General features: G+C 38.2%; 2 protein-coding genes across 2 annotated transcripts; one reads left to right on the top strand and one right to left on the bottom strand.

Moving 5' to 3' along the window:
* Positions 1–1,325: 1,325 nt before the first annotated feature.
* Positions 1,326–11,471, bottom strand: atp5pb.S (ATP synthase peripheral stalk-membrane subunit b S homeolog). Its single transcript, NM_001086241.1, is given in 7 exon segments — positions 1,326–1,484; positions 4,162–4,341; positions 5,889–6,014; positions 6,195–6,358; positions 8,139–8,284; positions 8,460–8,496; positions 11,367–11,471. Coding segments are annotated over 7 exon segments (753 nt in total). The 5' UTR covers positions 11,395–11,471; the 3' UTR covers positions 1,326–1,412.
* Positions 11,472–11,820: 349 nt separating this feature from the next.
* Positions 11,821–20,784, top strand: wdr77.S (WD repeat domain 77 S homeolog). The gene is given in 10 exon segments (NM_001091234.1): positions 11,821–12,031; positions 13,923–14,108; positions 15,156–15,297; positions 15,377–15,426; positions 15,850–15,920; positions 17,084–17,138; positions 18,258–18,329; positions 18,481–18,589; positions 19,872–19,940; positions 20,373–20,784. Coding segments are annotated over 10 exon segments (1,002 nt in total). The 5' UTR covers positions 11,821–11,946; the 3' UTR covers positions 20,536–20,784.
* Positions 20,785–22,193: the final 1,409 nt, after the last annotated feature.

Below are 22,193 nucleotides of genomic sequence, written 5' to 3'. Positions count from 1 at the left end.
CAAGGCAAAGCCAACAACTCCTTAGTTAAAAATGAAAACTACGGTGTATCCTGTGCTTAAATGGCTGCTCCTTGGCTACACAGCAACTTGTTTATATAAATTATAGTTGTGTCTTTTAAGCGAACAAACCAATGTTACCAGTGCAGGGCAACAGTACATTATATTGCCTTCCTTTAAATAAGAAGGAAAGGTTAAAACTTAATAAGCCTTATAAGAAAGGTCTATATAAATATACCAGTAAACCCTCAAAGTAATGCTGCTCTGAGTCCTCTGTCAAAAGAAACACCACATTTCTTTCCTTCTAGTGTGTACTCATGGGCTTCTGTATCAGACTTCCTGTTTTCAGCTTAAACCTTCTTGCCCCGGGCGTGAGCATGCTCAGTTTGCTCCTCTTCCCCCCCCCCTTCTCTGCTGTAATCTGAGCCCAGAACTATAGGTGAGCAGGGAGAGACTCAGGCAGGAAGTGATGTCACACCAAGCTAATACTGCAGCTGCTATCCTAAACAAACCGAGAGCTTCTAGAGCTTTTTACTTAGGTATGGTAATGCATTCTACAGAATAAATATAGCATTCCAGCTTGCACTATTGCAGCTAATCTATTGGCAATAAAATGCCTCTAACTTTCCTTCTCCTTTAAAACACTTACATTTTTCGGTGTTACTGTTCCTTTAGGTTGACATCCCCATTGAAGCCTTTAGAGGATTAATTCATCTGTTAGGAAAGTAAGCACCCCTATAAGTATATCTAACACTCAACTGCTGCAAGAAGACAGAATGAAGAGGAATAGAAGCGGAGAGGGATAGTGAACATAAACTTGATTATTTCAGTAACAATGCAGATTATTTAATTGATTGTATTTAGAAAGTTTTTTTATTTCAGTATGATGAAGCCGATATATTATGAAAATCACCGGCGGGTGGCACTCGAAAAGCTTCGTCTTCCGAAGTCGCCCTGAGTGCCATCCTGCCGGCGATTTTCATTCTTACCGGTGGGAAGGCAATTCAGGGAAATGAGTTGCCCCAAAGAAGAGGAGATTTGTCGTCGGGCTTCTAATCTCCCTGAATCTGCCAGGGTGTCTCTGCCCTTAACTACCCTGAGAAGCTAAGAAGCCAGCAGAACTTGGCTGAGATCACTGGAAAAACATGTGCTGCTGCCACCAAACTTGCAGCACAAATTGCATTACTGCATCACCTGAACTTTGGGCAATATTCTTTATAGTACTGGAGCATGTGGATGAATAACCTGATTGACTACCATACAAATGCATATATATGCAGATTTGCACTTAACATTCTTGAGGGGAAAAAAAAAGTCAGTAGTCATTATAGAGTGTAGAAATATTAACATTTAAACACAGAATGGTTAGGAGACAGCTGGAGTCTGCAGATATACAATTCTTCAACAGTAAGAAATTAAACTCTTGCTTGTGCAGTCTTGGCTAGAAGTTTCAGGTCCGTGATACATTTGGCAATGCTCTCCTTTTGCTGTAAGAGAAAAATAACGATATCCTTTCAAAAAAAAAGATTACGATTAAGTACAATAAACTTCATATATTGACTACATTTGTTTTAATAACAGATGATAATTACTGGCATAGCCCATTGTGAATTAACTCATTGAAGTAAATAACTACATTTTAAATTTGACCAAAAATGCTACGTATACAGGTAGGACGCCTGTGCCATGGTCAAAGATAATAAAATACCGTACTTGTTTAAGATCAGATAATCATAAGAAGGAATCAAAAGCCCTATATCTTACTTAAAGGGATTATGTCATGATTTTTATGGTGTATTACCAATTTAGGAAGAAAAGAGGAGTCACCTCGCACACCCTGGCAGTCCGAATCCATATTTGGACCAATTTACACTGTGTACATTGCAAGTCATTTATTCTTCCATTTAAAATGTTATACATGAACCAATATATATATATATATTTTTTTTTTAGTTGTAATATTGGTGTGTAGGTGCCATCTCAGGTCATTTTGCCTGGTTATGTACTTTCAGAAAGAGCCAGCTCTTTAGGATGGAACTACTTTCTGGCAGGCTGTTGTTTCTCTTACTCAATGTAACTGAAGAGCGACTGAAATTTATTAGAGCACAAGTCACCGGGAAACGAAGAATATGGCTGGCCCCACATCAAATTTAAATATAAAAAATGGACTTCAATGCACGATTCTACCGGAACAACAATATTAACAGATGCATTTTGTAAAAAAAACACGATTTCCCATGACAACATCCCTTTAACATGAAAGTCTTTACTGAGCCAGCAAGCATAGCCTGACAATTTACATCTGACAAGTTCACAGAAAATGTTAAATGTGTTTACACTGGGTTGGTGCCCAGCATATTGGTTTTCATTTTCCATTAAAGGGATACTGTCATGGGAAAACATGTTTTTTTTTCAAAATGCATCAGTAAGTGCTGCTCCCACAGACTTCTACGCTGAAATCCATTTTTTCAAAAGAGCAAACAGGTTTTTTTTATATTTAATTTTGAAGTCTGACATGAGGCTAGATATATTGTTAGTTTCCCAGCTGCCCCCAGTCATGTGACTTGTGCTCTGATGCACTTCAGTCACTCTTTACTGCTGCACTGCAAGTTGGACTGCTATCACCACCTCCCTCTCCCCCAGCAGCCCAACAACAGAACAATGGGAAGGTAACCAGGTAACAGCACCTTGGTAGATGCAAGAATAAGAGAAGTAAAATCCATGTTCCCACTGTGGCTCATTCAGTTAGGGTAAGGACACACTGGACGATTTGTCGCCAACGTTTTAAAAAAGTAAATCGCGGCGACAAGACGATCGTCTTTTTTGAACAGACGATTCACAGCGACTATTGGCACAGAGCGATTTGTATCCCATTACTCTGTGCGGTACGTGCTCCTCCCAAACCGGAAACGGTTTGTGCTTCCCGCTGTAACCTGGCGTCTTTACGTGCTTGCGTTCGCATTGTAATTTGAATACAATTGCTGCTACTTATCTGTATGTGTGTGCGTGTCTAGGAGATTTCAGTGCTTTTCTAAGTACATGCTATTTCTGATAAATCGCTCGGAAAAGGGTCTCAGTGCGTTTTGGAGCTACAGGCGATTCACAAACGCGCTGTGGGCACAGGAGCTGGCGTCTTTCATTTGGTTTTGTTCAGAGACAAAACGAGCGATATGTCGCCGCAATTTGCTTTTTAAAAACGTTGGCGACAAATCGTCCAGTGTGTCCTTACCCTAACACTGAGTAGGAGAAACAGCAGCCATTCCATCCTAAAGTGCTGGCTCTTTCTGAAAGCACATGACCAGACAAAATGACCTGAGATGGCTCCTACACACCAATATTACAACTAAAAAAAAAAAACACACTTGTTGGGTTAGGAATGATATTTTACATGGTAGAGTGAATTATTTGCAGTGTAATATTGCTGCACAATACGTTGGCGCTCTAGAAATACTTGATAATAATTTAGAAATAAAAACGACAATAAAAATCACGACAGAATCCCTTCGAAAAGCATAATAATGAGTAATAATAATAATAGTCAGTCCTTTGAAATCTAGACTTTTATTTGGCCTAACTGAATAACCATAGACAGGGATAAAACAGTATTTTTGCAGTAATTAAATAGAAAGATATAGTTGTGAAAGAACTGTGTGATGCCCAGAGCCCATTGAGGACATACTGTAGTTGCCTGCTGTTAAAGGTGTGGTTCACCTTTAAAATAACTTTGTTACAGAATGGCCCATTCTAAGCAACTTTTCAATTGGTCTTCATTATTTATATCTTCTAGTTTTTGAATTAATTGCTTTTTTCTTCTCACTCTCTCCAGCTTTCAAATGAGGGTCACGGACCCTATTTAAACAACAAATGCTCTGAAAGGCTACAAATTGTTAGTGCTACTTTTTATTACGGATCTATTCAGGACCCTTCATATTCAAACCTCTTATTCAAATCGATGCATGTTTGCTATGGTAATTTGAACCCTAGCAACCAGATTGCTGAAATTGCAAACTGGAGAGCTGCTGAATAAAAAGCTAAACAGCTCAAAAAAACACAAATAATAAAAAATGAAAACCAATTGCAAAGTGAAGCAGAATATCAATCTGTCCATCATACCAAGGTAATGTAAAGGTGAACAACCCCTTTAACAAATGACTTTTTTCTTACCTGCTGGGGTGTGATACTCTGTACCACATTCTTTTCTACCCAGTTGATCATATGATCTTGCTCCTTGCGGCGTTGGAGATGTTGCAGAGCTACCTGATAGTCCAAGCGCTTCTTAACCTCATTAAAGACATTCAGAAGTCTCTCTCTGTAGTTAATCTCCAGGAGCACTGACACATTATTCTGTGTTAAAGTATATAACAAAGTCATTCACGTGAAAGAACAAACTCCAATATTCTATGTAAAGTAAGTCCTACATAAAATGTTTTCATTCTCTGATAATAATTTTTTCCCGACCATGAAAGGGCTCAAGAAAATTTCTTTCATATTCTAGTGTTTGGGCTAGATTGATTTTAATGGTAAAGCGTTTAGCTGGGAGTATTATGTTGTGCTATTTTTCCATTCTGGTTGACTTGGATGCCGTCAATGAAAGGGAAAGTTTTGTTTTTAGAATGGACTACTTTTAAGCAACTTTTAAGTTGGTCTTCATTTTTAATTATCCCTCCAACTCTGCCTTATGGCATGCAACTAAAAATCATATCTGGTTGTCATGTTCATTGTAAGATTTTAGTTTTATCAATCTTTTTGTTTTGCCAATATATCGGTTCAGGGCCTATATTATTCCTTTTCCATTGTGGCTTTTTGTGGCAACGTCTGCCAGGCTGATAGGATAAAAATAAGTCCTAGAAACCGAATGCACACAAAAAAGTAATTTTTTTCAAAACCATGCAAAATAAAGACCAATTGCAAATGTTATAAGATTGGTAACAGTAAATTTTAAGGATAAACACAGTCTAAACTGTATTTAATAGTGTTTCCTAGATATGACCAGGCGATCATAGAACTATGTTAAAAATGACAGCAAAATGGGTTTCAGGTAAGTCAATACAATCACTTGGGGATGCCTAACATTTGGCCAGCCTGGGGGGGAGGAGGTCTACGTGGGGTGTGTGTGGGGGGGGGGGGGGTTTCTACAGGGTTTCCTTTTCCTTTAAAGGGATACTGTCATGGGAAAAAATTTTTTTTCAAAATGAATCAGTTAATAGTGCTGCGCCAGCAGAATTCTGCACTGAAATCCATTTCTCAAAAGAAATTTTGAAATCTGACATGGGGCTAGACATATTGTCAATTTCCCAGCTGCCCCATGTCATGTGACTTGTGCTCTGATAAACTTCAATCACTCTTTACTGCTGTACTGCAAGTTGGAGTGATATCACCTCCCCCCCCCAGCAGCCAAACAAAAGAACAATGGGAAGGTAACCAGATAACAGCTCCCTAACCCAAGATAACAGCTGCCTGGTAGATCTAAGAACAACACTCAATAGTAAAAACCCATGTCTCACTGAGACACATTCAGTTATATTGAGAAGGAAAAACAGCAGCCTGCCAGAAAGCATTTCTCTCCTAAAGTGCAGGCACAAGTCACATGACCAGGGGCAGCTGGGAAATTGACAAAATGTCTAGCCCCATGTCAGATTTCAAAATTGAATATAAAAAAATCTGTTTGCTCTTTTGAGAAATGGATTTCAGTGCAGAATTCTGCTGGAGTAGCACTATTAACTGATTCATTTTGAAAAAAACATGTTTTCCGATGACAGGATCCCTTTAAGCAGCTGAATATGCTTCACAAAGCATCATTTTGAAACAAAAAAGTTACTAAAACAGATATCCACTATTAAATGAGTGGTATCAGTTGGAAGGGCACAAAATAAAACATGGCAGAATCATACCCTTTTTGCATCAAAGAGGTGGTGTCTTCCTTCAGCCCTCCACTGTTCCTTCTTTTCTTCCTCAATAGCCCGTTCCAGATTCTTAATTGCAGAATCTTTTACTGCCTGTGCCTTAGCAACTTTCTCCTACAAAATGAAAACACATTGCAGTTAGTGCTACCTGATTCTAAATATTGATCAATGCCTATGCACAAGTTCAGTTCTTTTGTTCACCATTCAGATTATGCAAATTACCATTTACTACAGTGCCCTCTTTCACTCATCAGTCAGCAAAAACTAAATACAAACAAAGAAAAACCCCCTTACTTCATTGAGCTTGTCAGCAAAGGCTGCTACGCTGGGCCCAAATTTCTTGATTCCGTACACAATGCAAATACCAATAGAGGCAGCAGCAAAAGATTCATGATTTATGACATATATTTCCTTTGACAAAAGGTAGACAAGGAGACCAGTACCCAGCATGTAAGGACCTACAAGAGAAAAAAATAATCAGGTAATGTAATAAAAATCATTATGGTTTCAACCATTTTGCTAATAATGGCAGATCACAAAATGTAATAATAATATAAAGAAATGGATAAAAAAGCAGTAAACGTTAATAATTGATATTAAAAACACTTCCGTGAATGCTGTAATAGTAGAAAAATCTAAAGTATCAAGGAATGATTTAAAAATACAGGTATAGGATCCATTATCCGGAAACCTGTTATCCAGAAAGCTCCGAATTACAGAATGGCCATCTCCCAGAGACTACATTTTATCCAAATTTTTAAAAATGATTCACTTTTTTTGTTACAATAAAATAGTACCTTCTACTTGATCCAAACTCCTTATTGGAAGCAAAACCAGCCTTTTTGGTTTATTTAATGTTTACATGCATTTCTAGTAGATCCAAATTACAGAAAGATCCGTTATCTGGAAAACTCCAGGTCATGAGCATTCTGGATAAAAGGTCCCATACCTGTACCTTAAAGGGGTTGTTCACCTTCAAATTATCTTTTATAGCTCTTTTGTAGAGTGTGATATTCTGAGACAATTTGCAATTGGCTTTCATTTTTTATTACCGTATATACTCGAGTATAAGCCGTCCTGAGTATAAGCCGAGGTACCTAATTTTACCTCCAAAAACTGGGAAAGCTTATTGACTCGAGTATAAGCCGAGGGTGAGAAATGCAGCAGCTTCTGGTAAATTTCAATAAAAAAATTGAGGATTTCTGCTCCCATTGGAGGTGCCAGCGTCTCGTTTTTGGATGCCGGCGTCCATTCTTGGACGCCGGCGAATATTCTTGGAGACTATTCTTAGGCGCCGGCGACTATTCTTAGGCGCCGGCGACCGTTTTTGCGCTTGACCGAGTATAAGCCGAGGTAGAGTTTTTCAGCATATTTTGGGGGCTGAAAAACTCGGCTTATACTCGAGTATATACGGTATTTATGTTTTTTGAGTTATTTAGCTTTTTATTCAGCAGCTGTCTAGTTTGCAGTTTCAGCAATCTGGTTGCTCGGGTCCAAATTAGCCTAGCAACCATGGACTGCTTTAAATAAGAGACTGGAATAAAAATAGGAGAGGGCCTGAATAGAAAGGAGTAATAAAAATTAGAAATAACAATAAATGTATAGCTTTACAGAGCATTTGTTTTTAGATGGGGTTAGTGACCCCCATTAGAAAGCTGAGAAGAATCCAAAGAATTAAGACCAATTGAAAAGTTGCTTAGAATTCGGCATTCTATAACATACTAAAAGTTACTTTAAAGGTGAACCAACCCTTTAATTGCTAAAACCCCCAACATTTTGGATCAATTTTGTAAGTCCTTTAAAAATAGTTTTTTTTGTCAAAAAAAAATCTTTAGTAACAAATTATAGTTTGGAGTAGAAAGAAATGTCAGAATATGTACTTTCAAAAGCCATGTGTTTTCTGGGTTCAGCTTACTGCTAATGGCCTATTTGGCCCATTTTGATGCCTGTCTTATGCTTGTTCTCTACCCCCTCTTTGGGAATCATCATAGATAATACATAATTGTAGATTACATGATATATTCAAACTGCGGCCATTGCAGTTGTTACCAACGGCAAGGTATTTTGGGGTGCTGGTCACCCGCGAGGATGGGAAGGTGACAAATTCTAAAGAAAAAAAGTCTGCATTTCTGAGGTTGCATCTTTCTTATCTTCCAGGCATCAAGAGGACCTGCCACATCAGATAGTTCTTCTATTTGTATGCTGCAAGCAAGAGAAGGTAAGATAAGCGTTTCCTACCTGTGACGCCTGTCTTGGGGTAAAGGAATTGGAAAAGCTCTTCAGGGATCAAACCAAAACGGACCTTCCCTCCTTTCTCTGGAAGTGGTGGCACTGGAGCCATGGCAGGCTGCCCCTTGTGAAATTCCCTGCATTGGTTCAGAAGTCTGGTGATAAAAAAAAAAAAGATGGTATGACTTTCTATAGTAGGTCTCCTGCTGTGTTTACACAGAGTAGGTTGCACTAAGTGGGGAAAAACACAGACACTTTTTATAGTGATAGGATTATGCTCTGAATAGATTGAGGTAAAACAGAAGAAATAAGGAACGAATTTGGACTTACCCAACACTGAGAGGGGCGGTTTTCCTCAGGGTAGAGGCTACAAAAATAAACAATAACTCAAAATAAATATTAGAAAGTAAAACAATGCCACTGTATTGTAAAATGAAAATATAGGTTTGTGTATATGGATACTTAATTCAATACTTAATACAAATTCATTTTTTTGCTTCTGTTTATAATGTCTGTGAATGTATAGTAAGCAAATGCAATATAGATTTTCTACTTTTTAAATAATTTATCAAATTTCTCATTATACTGCATGGTTAATCAGAAGTTGCAGACTGCATTGGATTGCGTGTTGCTAAATTAAAGGGGTTGTTCACCTTCCAGTTAACCTTTATTTGATGTAGATATTGATATTTTGAGACAATTTGCAATTGGTTTTCATTTCCTATTATTTGTGTTTTTTTTTTTGTTATTTAGCTTTTTATTCTGCAGCTCTCCAGCAATATTAGCAATCTGGTTGCTAGTGTCCAAATTACTTTAAACCATGCATTCATTTGAATAAGAGACTGGAATATAAATAGGAGGAGCCTGAATAGAAAGGTGAGTAATAAAAAGTAGCAATAAATTTGTAGTCTTACATAGCATTCATTTTTTGATGGGGTCAGTGACACCCTATTAGAAAGCTGGAAAGAGCCAGAAGAAGAAGGAAAACAACTTAAAAATGATAGAAAATAAATAATGACGACCAATTAAAAAGTTGCTTAGAATTGGCCATTGTATAACATCCTTAAAGTTAACTTAAAGGTGAAACACCTCTTTAAGGGACAGTTTAATAGGCAAAAAAAAATAAAGTTATGTGTCCTGTTTTCATAAGCTGGTCAAGCAACACGTCCTTTATCCTTAACACATTCATTTGCCCTTGATTTGGAGATTAGTGGCGGGCCAGGTGCTACTACATTGGCTATAAATTGATTCCACGGTTTCCTATAGGGCAAGCCACAGAGCTTTCATCTCCAAAAGAAAAGGATGAAACTTATATGAAACTAACTGTAAGTGGCAAGTGAACCCTTATTAGACTAAAACTATGCAAAGTGGGTGTTGTGTTTTACAACCTTGCATTTACAATGGCAGCATGAAATCTGCTATAAAAAAAAGCCAATTACAAATACTGATAATTTAATCTACAGAATATTAAAGTAATTCAGCTCTTTAATAAAACACTTACTAAATTATATTTTCTAAACCTATAATGCGAAAAGTATCTGCGACTTCACCTGCTCCTAATGGTAAAACTACACATAAATAAACTATGATTTTACATTAATAAAAAAAAAACAGCACTCGGTATAAACAGGCCTTTTATCTTCCATCTGCACCAAGAGTGCTGGATTTCACTCAATGACACAGAATGACATTGAACTCTATGAAAGCCTAACTGCTTGTGCTTCATCCCTTAAAAGGTTGTTCACCTTCAAACACTTTTTTCAGTTCAGTTAGTTTCAGACAGTTCACCAAATATAAAGACTTTTCCAATCACTTTCCATTTTCTACCCGTTTTTCTAATATTGAAGTGTAAAGTTGCATTTTTCACCTTCTAAAGCAGCTCTGGGAAGGGGGGGGGGTCATCGACCCTTTAAACTGTTCTAAATTGATACATTTAGTTGATACATTTCTTACCTTTATCCCTGCTGAGCAGAATTTCCGGGTTTCATTACAGGCAGTTGTTGGAATTGATACAATAGCGATGCTGCTGAGAAATGTATCAACTAAATGTTGCCAAATTATAACATTTTAGATAGATTCTGCGCCTAAATCACTGAGCTGCCAGACTGAAAAACACCAGAGACCGGGACATTCAACTTTAAACTTAGATTTTGGAAAAACAGTAAAAAATAAATAATGGAAAGTAATTGAAAAAAAGTCTTTATTTCTGGGGAAGAATCTGAAAACAATTGAAATGAAAAAGGTGTTTGGAAGGTGAACGACCCCTTTGAGTTCATGAAGTATCTCTATAGATCTCTATAGAATATCTCTATAGAATATATATATATATATATATATATATATATATATATATATATATATATATATATATATATATATATATATAATATACACAAAAGCCATGAATATCCTGTAAATTATATCCTTATAAACGGAGAGTTCTGATGTCATCAGTTATAAAAGGTGAGTTCTAATGTCATTTCTGTCACATGACTCACTGAAACTTCTGTATTATAATAAATAAAGTACCCCAGTTGCAAAATATGAGGATATTAGAAGTTACCTCGGAGTTCCATGACCTGTATAAAAACACTCGGCCTCGTGTTTTTATATGGTCATGATACTCCTCGGTAACTTATAATATCCTTATATTTTACAAGAGGGGTACTTTATTCAGTGTGTGTGTGTGTGTGTGTGTAATAGCTCACATAGATCTTCTGGACACTTCTAGAATTGACATTAGTTTTCATATTAGCAGTTTTACGCTGCCAATATCATTAATTCCCAACAGGGTTGCCCCACGCTGTTCTTTCCAGCAGGTTCAGCACAAGAGAGTCAAGAGTCTCCTGACACTACTTTAGCTTAGTTTTACCAATAGAGAGATATAAATGAGCCAGTTAGTGCCAGGAGATGATTCCTGCACAGATGATTTAGAAGAGCACAGAACAAGTTGGCATTAAATAGTTTGGAAGGGTTTATGCCACTGAATTAAAGTAGCAAATCTATGGTGTAGCTGTGAAAACAGTTTTTAAATAAAGCTGTGCATTAACTGTGCCTATAGGGTTAATAAAACCGTATAACATAAATGATATCAAAGAGCCTGATTCCTAAGCAGAGCATACAAGTGATAAATAAGAATTACCCACATGAAGGTTTCGTGTGAATATAAAACAAGCTGGTGCAGCTGAGAAGGCTAAATCCAGGGTATCCCAGGCCGGCCATTTCCCAGACACTCACCTGAGGTCAGAGCGACTCTGGACAACATGTTGCAACGGGGAAAATGTATCTTTGAGACCGAAATTAGCAGTGTGGCCTGTCTCCTCCGGTCACCCTGTGCCCTCGGTGTCCCTGACAGAGAGTAGGAAACAAGATGGCGCTAGGCACGCCTTTTCCTGGCCGGGGGTGACGCCACTAAACTACCGCCGCCATTTTACTTGATGGCAAATTAGGAACAACCTTCCCATCATGTTATATAGTCTGGACATTATTACCGGCCATCAGCTGCCTTAATATATTAAAATGTTTATTTTCGCGTCGTGGCTCCTTCCATTTGATCTTTCTATACTTTCTGCCACATAATAATTCAGATATATTCATGCTTATTTATATAGAAAGATGCTTTTGTAGTTGCCACTAAAATGGCACCTTGGCTAATTTATGGTCGTTTTCCCTGTGATTTCGTCTCTGTCCTCCTCATAGAGTTCAAGGGTAGAGGTCAGAAGAGTGATGACGCGGAGGGGTGGGGCCAGTGTGCGCGGTGGCAGCTGGGTAGTGTGGAAGAGGCCGCTGATTGCGTTCCAGTGCACGTGCAGTAGATATGAGCAAAGGGAGCGCCTGGGGTAGGCCGGTCACGGCACCTGCCTGTATGGAGGTCCAGATAGGAGCTGTGAGGTACCGGAGAGGTAAGAGTGAGACTTTGCACTCAGCGATTCAGTAGCAAAGCTTGAGGCCTGTAGGGGGTTATGAGAGTTTTAGTTCAGACCACATGTCACATCATTGTTCCAATGTGAAGTGTATGTTGGTGGGAGAGAGATTAATAACAGGATAGTAATAAGAAATAGCTGCTGATTCCTCAAAAATCTCTAGCTTGACAAAAGCTGTAAAAGCCACGTTTGTTTTGCAGGCTAAATGGAAATGTCAGGATTCCAAACACTTTTCAATATGCCCGTAAAGGAGTAGTCTGTCGTTAAATTAACATTTAGTGTGGGGTTGACGGTGATCTGAGTTGGTTTGTAAATTCTTACATTTTTAGTTATTTTTTGTAACGATCTAGCTTTTTGTTGAACCTCTTACCAGTTTGTAATTTTAGCTGGTATCTGGTTGCTAGGGTTCAGTTTACCTTGGCAACCAGGCAGTGGTTTCAATGAGAGACTGCGTGGTACATAGGAGAGGCCAGAGTAAATTTTAAAATATATCTATATATATATATATATATATATATATATATATATATATATATATATATATACGCATATACAGGGCTGCCATCAGAAATCAAGACAGACTTTCTTGGCCCCGTCCTCCCCAACAGCAGCTAGGGTTGCCACCTGGCCAGTATTTTACCTGCCTGGCCGGTAAAAATGATGGTTTATCCCAATGTTATTAATGGGGAAAAAAGATAAACATATGGGTAGGCTGGTATTTTTTTTTTTTTTCAGAAAAGGTGGCAACCCTAACAGCAGCCCAAGCCTCAGACCCCTGCGCACGCCCACACCACAGTATAAAAGCCACACAGACATGAGTTCTAAAAACCGCCAAGGGCCTCGCTGCAAGTTAAAAAAAAACAATTGGTGGTCGAGCCCCCCCAGTTAAAAAAAAAAAATCATTGGTGGGCAGGGCACCCCTACTAGTTAAAAAAAAAATACACAGTGCTAGGGCCCTCCTACCCATTCAAAAGAAACATACCCCACACATAAAATAAAAATACATTAGTGGCCAGGGGTTTAAGATAAAAGAAGAGCATTAGTGTTCATTGGAACTTACCTTTAGGGTAGAGGCGCACAATGATATTTGGGGGAGATAAGTTGCCCCGCAACAAATTGCCTCTTCTTCGGGCAACTAATCTACCCACAATGCCTTCCCGCCGGCTAGAATCTAAATCGCTGGCAGGATGGCACTCGGAGTGCTTCGTTTTCCGAAGTCACCCGAAGTTTCCTTGTTAGGCAACCTCGGAAAACGAAGAACTCCATGTGCCATCCCGCCGGCGACTTACATTCTAGCTGGCGGCAAGGCATTGTAGGGAGATTCTTTGCCTGAAGAAGAGGCGATTTGTCGCTGGGTGACTAATCTCCCCGAAATAGCATTGTGTGCCTTTACCCTTAAATGTTCTGCAGGTTTCCTTCTTCCTCCGCGATGGGCAGTTTTCTTGGTTCTTTTCCAGTGCAACTTCTTGGTTCTTCTCAAGCGGCATCTATGAAGTTCCCTGGGCCCAGGACATCTGTGACCCCTGTACCCCTCTGATATTAGCCTTCCATATATATATATGCAAAAGATGCTTAGAATTAAACTTCATTCGCATATACAGAAAGATCTTGGGCAAACTCTTGCATTATTTTGCCACCAGCTTTGTGGGTCAAATTAGGTATATCCATTTGCTGGCCCATGATCAGATTGTATCTGCAGTCTTTGAAAACTCATGAGAACAAAAAACATTGTACGAAACTCCTTTAGAATTCAAATTGAGAAGCAGTAGCTTGTAATATAAATGCTCTAGAAAGAAGCCATGTTTTCTGTGCCAGTTGATATTTTATGATTGTTTAGTCTTCTTGTATGCTTATGTTTTTGTGTTAATAGATGGAGCTCTTCTTCTGGCAGCATCTAGCCTGAGCAGCCGCACATGGGGTGGTTCCATATGGGTATTTAAAGACCCCGAAGGGGCTCCTAATGAGAGCCTGTGTACAGCTGGGGTCCAGACTGAAGCTGGTGTGACAGATGTTGCTTGGGTATCAGAAAAAGGAATCCTCGTGGCATCAGATTCTGGTACGTGAATGTAAATGTTGTGTTGCATGTTGCAGTTACCCTTCTATTCCACAACTACTTAGTAGCCTTTTTGTGCTTGCAGGGTGGGACACATTAATGAGCTTACCAGCTCCTTCCATGACAGGATTTTTAAACATTACAGATATTAGTTGGGCAGACTGTTGGTTTGCCCCCTTACAAGGGCCAATAAGCTACAGATTAAATTTAATGTAGGCCAGTGTATGGCCATCTTAAAGTCCTGGTCAAGACTTCAGAATCTGTAGAATTGAGGAAATGAAATATTTGTTCCTGCTCTCACCATATGCACCGTATGTCCTACATATAATATTTCCTGGGTTTACCCTATTATTTTATGTCTGTGTTGAGTTGGGTATTACTGGGAATAGTAGGGGTTCAGCCACCTTATTTGTTTTTTATTAATCAATTAAAAACTTACAATTATACAGTTATATAGTGGGACTGTAATGCCATGGCTGAGCTGCCAAAAAGTGCCAAAATTAGGGGAGTCATTCCCAAACAGTGGACCTAATGTTTTGTTTTTAGTTCTTCCATGAACTATACTTGTCTTTTAATGGGATCTGACCAAAGTTTGGCTACAAAGAGGCTGTTTAAGGATAACGAAAGCTGAATTCACTGCTCTATACCAATACTTTCGGCACAGAGTTTATTTCCTGTGTGATTCTCTTCAAAAGAAAATGCAATTGCCTGAAGAATGTATAAAGCATTACAGCATTTACCTTTAGTCTTGGGCATCACTAGCACATTGGTTAGATTTGTGCATGTGCAGTATTCTAAATTTGGAAGATTGTAGTGTTCTAGTGAGGGTTACCTAGGACCGTCGGGTAAAATAGAAACAATGCATTTCCTTCTGCAGAGGGGTGCTTTCCTTATAGAACAGAAAACCACTATTCTATGGTCAAAAGGACTAATTTGTGTTTTGTCGGTTGGTTGTTTTTCGGGTATTTTTCATTATAGCTCTGCAGTATCTAATCTATTATAAGTACAAATCCCCTCAATGCATTCAAATTAAAAACACCTTTTCCTTAGGTGCTGTGGAACTGTGGGAAATTTTGGAGAAAGAGTCCTTGCTGGTCAATAAATTTGCTAAATACGAGCATGATGACATTGTAAAAACCTTGAGTGTATTTTCTGATGGCGCACAGGCTGTTAGTGGAGGCAAAGATTTCAGGTAATTTGTCTTTCACTAGTGCTGTTTTGCTCATCAATTGAACTGCTGAAAAAAATTAAATCGTTTTGTTTTATTTTAGTGTTAAAGTCTGGGACCTTTCCCAAAAAGCTGTTCTGAAGTCATACAATGGTAAGGGAATTGAATTCATCATATATTGTGATTCAGACACCGGGCTCAATGCACTGCACCACTGCAGGAATATCACCTTGTCATTTGCATCTTCCTTTTACAACCTGTTAAATTCAGAGCTTTAATGGAAATTCAGTGCATAAATGGAAATGATGTAAGAGAACACCCACATCTTCTCCTTATTAGTAACCGTGTGTGTACAATTTACATGCTTTTATTATTCGGGGCTCCATGTTTTCATATTTGAAAATGCTCGGAGTTCTAATCTGTTGAGCATGCTGAGTCTGTTAGTTTAAATTCTTGAATCACTTCTGTCATGGATTTATTTTATGATAGTCTGCATCCAGGTCTAGAGGTGATTGTTTTTGCTTTTAATTTATTTTTTCAATAGTATAATTAATTTTGTTAATGTCCATTTTCTAGCACATTCGAGTGAAGTAAACTGTGTAGCAGCTTGCCCTGGAAAAGACACAATATTTTTATCATGTGGGGAGGTAAGCGTTTCTTCTCTTAATAATCTGCAGCGACTGGTACTGGAGAAAAGTTGCTTAGAGCAAGGCCATAGTATAGCTCCAACATGTGCAATTATTACCTATTAAGATTTTTTTATTTTATTTTTTGAATCGGTTGCCTTCTTTTTCTGAATGTTTCGATCTTTCAAATGGGGGTCACTGACCCCATCTAAAAACATATGCTCTGTAAGGCTACTTATTGTTATTGCTATGTTTTATTACTCCTCTTTCTATTCAGGCCTGTATTTATATTCCAGTCTCTTATTCAATTTGATGCATGGTTGCCAGGGTAAGTTGAACCCTAGCAAACAGTGCTGATACTGCAAACTGGAGAGCTGCTGAACAGAAAGCTAAATAACTCGAAAACCACAAATAATAAAAAAATGAAAACAAATTGCAATTGAGTTAACTCAAAGGTAAAACCCCTTTAATCATTATGCTTAATCAAAAGTTAACATTTTTTTCGGCCTGTTTTGACCTAATTTGTGATTGAGATAGCATTTTTGGAATGGTGCATTGTAAAATGCCCATCATTTTAAATATATGAGGAGTAATGCAGAAGAGGCTGGCACATAATCAGCAGAATGTTTGCAGAGTACAAACTCATTTCAACTTTTATCTGAACTTGAGTGCATGCTGATCTGTGAATAGAAGGCCAGTCTCTCCAGTATGTTTCACTCAATGACATCAGACTTTAATTTTATTAAAATAAGAGTTTTTTTTGCATAGGAGCTAATATTTCCCCTTTAAAATTGCTTAAAAAAAAAAGGGGCATTTTAAAGAGCTATGAAACCCAAATCATTTCAAGTAAGAAGATTTTTCGGTATGATCATTTTATAGGAACTTATGGACAGATTGTCTAAGAGAAACCAGTACACCTCTAGTAGATCCGTGGTGGCAAACCAAATACATACACAATCTAAAATGGCATGATCTTAAAATATGAAACTGCACAAAGTTGTAATTAAGTAATGTATTTAAACTGTTGAGTGATCTTTTATATCTTGTATATTCCTGCTTTACAGCACCATGATCATGGCTTTCTGCAATCAGCTAAATACTATCATAAATGACTAGTCATCGATATACAGAGATTTTATTTGTTTTAAAGTTAAAAATTAATTTTTTTTTTGTTTTTTCAATAGGATGGAAGGATTTTACTATGGGATACCAGAAAGCCTAAGCCTGCTACTAGAATTGGTGAGTTGCATTCATTAATATTGGCAATAATTAATGTACACTGTACTATATAGCTGCTGTGTAGTCTTGGGGGCAGCTATCCAAGCAATATAGGACAAAAAGGCTCCAGTATACAGAGCTGTACAGAATACAACAGACTTCCACAGTTCTAACACAGGAAGAGATCAAATGCTATTTATACATATTAATATGATTAATATGATATAATAATATGAAAACTTAACTTTTAATCAATAACCAATAAAATTGCCATCAATAGCTGAATTGAACAAATATTGGGTATTCACCTATAATCATTTTACTGAAGTTACAAAACAGCCAGTCTCAAAGACACGAGTGCTGTATATTAAACAGTGGTTCACTTCATTCCAAATTGAAAGGACTATCTCGGATATTGATAGCTTATGTAACACTCAGTTTCAACTTAGGATCCACATTTATATTACTTGCAGTGTATGACCAGTATAATTGGTGCAATGGCACAGTATAGCTCCGTCCCTAACTCCAATTTGCTTCCCATACAGCTTTCTAACTATCCCCCTAGAACTGCGAAAGTAGCATATTCTACAGAACTGCTGCATATCCATGGCCTTCACTGCTTCCTCGTGCGTTACCTCAGTTTTGACTAGGGATGCAACGAATCCAGGATTCGTTTCGGCATTCGGCCAGGATTCTGCCTTTTTCAGCAGGATTCAGGTTCGACCGAATCCTTGTGTCTGGGCGAACCAAATCCGAATCCTAATTTGCATATGTAAATTAGGGGTGGGGAGGGAAATCACATTATTTTTCATCACAAAAAAAGAAGTGAAAAAAACTTTCACACTTTTTCCTTTCCCGCCCCTAATTTGCATATGCAAATTAGGATTCTGTTCAGTATTTGACTGAATTTTTCACAAAGGATTCGGCCGAATCCCAAATAGTGGATTCTGTGCATCCCTAGTTTTGACACATATGTTTGTCAGGGGTTAGCAGCTCTCTTCAGAGCCACTGAATGAGGACATTTGTTGCCAGGAAATAGTTTTGTAAGTGATGGATTGACCGATTCCAACTTTTAATATTTTCATTTTATAATAATACTGGTCTAACAGAACCTTTAAGATCACAAAATATGTTTTTCAGACTTTTGTGCCTCAGACACCATTCCTACCTCTGTGACGTGGCATCCGGAAAAAGATGATACCTTCGCTTGTGGTACGTTAAACCAACAATTTATTGTTATCAAGCAATGCATACCAAATCAAAAAAATCTTTTTAAGTAGTCTTAAGTTGAGAAAGATCTTAAGTAGAACCATATCCATTGTATAAATGTTAGGTTTAAAATGGCTTATTTGTTTTGTACTAGGTGATGAAACTGGGAATGTATCCTTGGTAAATATAAAGAATCCGGACTCTGCTCAAACATCGGCTGTGCATTCCCAGAACATCACAGGGCTGGCATACTCGTATCACAGGTATCGTCTTTTTCTCTGTTTGATTTGTCAGTGTTGTCCAGTGTAGGCATTAGTATCTTTGAAGGTCCCTCGATATTATCTGAAATATAAAACTGTGCATTTTCTGTGCTGAATAAAACTAGTCAACTTTTAGATCCTTTTTTTTGTGCATCCAGATATGACCATGATGTGTTTCACTGCATTGTTATTTTTTAATTGCATTTATTGATAAATCAATGAACTAATAACTGATGCGGAGCACAGAGAAGAACATCATTTCAGAGGCCTCAAGTGGGCCCCTGACTAGTGAAAAAGGTCCCACTCATTTTATGTTACTTTCTCATAATTCTTATTGGGTTTTCCAAAACACAAAAGGTTATTCATTTGTAACAGATTATGTGAACCCATTTTATGTTTGAGTCCTCAACACAAGATAGAGACCCTTCTCCACACTATGCTGCTAGCATAATTTTAACATGTGCTCTAATGTGCTGGCATAGCCACACAGTCCTGGGTGGCCCATGGTAGAAGGGGCCCCTAGAGGGTCTTCACTTGTGGTTGGAGTGGATCGTGGGTGGGATTATGGTAAACAAGGAGTGGGTTGGGGCAGATCAGGGAAGTTATTTTAGGGGGACCCTCTTCTACTTGTTTGCAATGCTCATCTTTCCAGGGGGCCCAGGTGACCATGGGGCTACTATTTGGGGCACCCTTGATGGGGGGGGGTTAACCCGACACGTGATGAAGGCCCTAGCTGTCTTTGCTCTCCAAAAGTTGCCCTACCATGCTAAATACTGGGCATTACTGGTATTGCACCATCACATCTAATACATTAGTCCAGTGATTCCCAACCAGTAGCTTATGAAAAACTAGTTGCTCTCCAACCCCTTGAATGTTGCTCCCAGTGGCCTCAAAGCAGGTGCTTATATTTGAATTCCAGGCTTGGAGGCAAGTTTTGGTTGTATAAAAAAAAAACTGCCAAACAGAGCCTCAATGTAGGTTGACAATCCACATATGGGCTACTAAATGGCCAATCAGAGCACTTATTTGGCACCTCAAGAACATTTATCATGCTTTGTTGCTCCCCAACTCCTTTTTCTTCTGAATGTTGCTCACAGGTTCAAAAGGTTGGGGATCCCTGCATTAGACAAAGATTGGGTTTATCTTGAAATCATCTGCTATATAAGTGGATCTCAATGCAGTCAACATCTGCTGTCATGTTTAGGGCTAAATCTAATTTCTTAAGAACATTTATATTCGTTATGATTACTGTTCCTTAAAATGTCTTGCATTTCATTCTCTTTAGTTCACCTTTCCTGGCATCCATAAGTGAAGATTGCACTGTGGCCGTCCTTGACGCTGACTTTTCAGAAGTGTAAGATTAAGCACATTTTTTCTTAATCCCTTTACTATTTGCAAGTGCCAGTATATTACACAAAATTAACCTACCGGTTACAAATAGATACTGACTGCTAAAAAAGGGGACAATTACCTTACAGTCTAAGAAGAAGGGGCTATCTATGTATTGTACAGTGGGAATGTAAACTTTAATTTGCTTGATTGTTAGCCTTAAATAAGAAGTGAACCCTAATAAAGAGGAGTTGATGAGATGTGTTCAGCAAAAATATATGTTATGTTGCATGACCATTCATAGAACATTTTAGTGGAAACAGAAACTTGTCATCTATAGTTCCTCTTACATATTTCTATGAAGATTTTCATTCATCTGGGCCATTATATACAGTATCTAGTAGAATCAAGTCTGGAGAATTGAATCATCCCCCCCCCTTTTTTTTTATTAACACAGATTCCGTGACCTTTCTCATCGAGATTTTGTGACCGGTGTGGCCTGGTCACCCCTGGATCATTCTAAATTCACTACAGTTGGGTGGGACCATAAAGTTCTTCATCATCATCTGCCTTCAGAGGGCAGGACGGAGAACCTGATTGCGACAAAAGCGGAAGATTGATATCTCCAAATCATAATGTACAGGCTCGGAGTCAGCTAATGCTGTGCATTAATTGGAGGAGCTGAAGATTATTTGTGTGCAGTCCAAATAGCTGTTGCAGTTAGACCCTGAAGGCTTGAAAGGCATTGGGGAGTTTCATGTTCCGTTCAACAATGATTCAGAAATTGTGTTTTCAATATGCACTTATCAGAAGTTCTGACTTTACTATGGTTACTTTTGTAATGTGACTTAAAGATTTAATTTAACTTCTTACTTGCTCTGTGTTTTGTTTTTGGGTTGTAAAAATTGGGTTTTAATTGATTCACAGCCACACATTCTTGGCGTTATGTTATATTCAGCATTGCTTGTTGTCATGTGCAATTTTAGAATCCAGCTTTAAGTTACACACCCACAGGCAGCTTTCATTTAAGTGTACGTACTGTCACATCCACAATTTGAATGTGCAGTGAACACAGCCCTGGGACGCTCTGCTCTTTGCCTCTTATTTACTCCCCTGCATTTTGCCTTTCTGCACCAAAATCCACTGCAATAGCCTGTCCTTAAAGGAAAACTATACTCCCAAAAGGACTACTTAAAGGGCATGTAAAGTCTAATATAGAATAAGGCTAGAAATGCCTTTGGTATACTAAATATAACTGCACCACAAGCCTAATCAAACAAATAATTTATGCTTTCAAAGTTGGCTACAGGGGGTCACCATCTTGGAACTTTGTTAAACATCTTTGCAAGACTAAGACTGTGCACATGCTCAATGTGGTCTGGGCTGCTTAGGGATCGTCATAAACAAAGCTGCTTGAGTTCTGCGTGGCTGGGAAATAAGTCGGGGGCTCCCCCTGCTGTTCATAAGTATGATTGTTTCCCTGCTCAGCAGTTAGGGACCATCTGACAATTCCTATCCACAGCAGTAAATGAAGGGAGAATTTCACTGCATACAGTCATGTTTCTTAAAAAAACGGTACACATTTTTTAATCAAAGTATATTGGAGATAGGTTTCTTTTTTATTAAAGAAAATAAAACTGCGATTTTATTTTTTTGCCTTTAGATGCCCTTTAAGCAACAGTTTATATCAATTTAAGAGGCATATTAAAGAGTCTTATCAAACTGGTATACAGTGTTACATGTTAGGTCACATTGGCCAATTAACAATTAATAGACCTCTGTCTTTTGCTTCCACACTTCTTCCTGTTACAGTTAGAGTTGTAGTATTTCTGGACAGGTGATCTCTGAAGCAGCACAGATAGAGTCACGAAATGGTGGTTCAAGGCAAGAGATGTAAAAGGGCAATTTGTTTGTATGGTTAGTTTTCCCTTTAACCATAGGGAATCAGGGTTAGAACCAAGTTGTGGATTGGAGATGGGTGGTAGTCATAGCAGAAATGTTACCTGCATGCAGCACATATATAGTATTTGCTGCAACTTTGCATTAACTTGAATATGTGGGAAACACAGTACCTCATCCTAATAAATTCCTGCAAGTAAAGCTCTTATGAGCTGTAGCACTGGTACCTGTTCAGTATTCCAGCAAAGCCAAAAATGCGAAATTCAGTTCTTTTAGTGGTTTTGAGCTAGATTAGGTACTCTGATGAGAGTAGTTTTTTTCCACTCATTGCTGATGGAGTTATTTACTACTACTACTACCCAAGACAATGCACAAAAGA

Source organism: Xenopus laevis, chromosome 2S (assembly GCF_017654675.1).
Source record: "Xenopus laevis strain J_2021 chromosome 2S, Xenopus_laevis_v10.1, whole genome shotgun sequence".
Lineage (NCBI taxonomy): Eukaryota > Metazoa > Chordata > Amphibia > Anura > Pipidae > Xenopus > Xenopus laevis.
The sequence above is the reverse complement of the archived record's forward strand: the minus strand, read 5'-3'. Positions and strand labels throughout refer to the sequence as shown.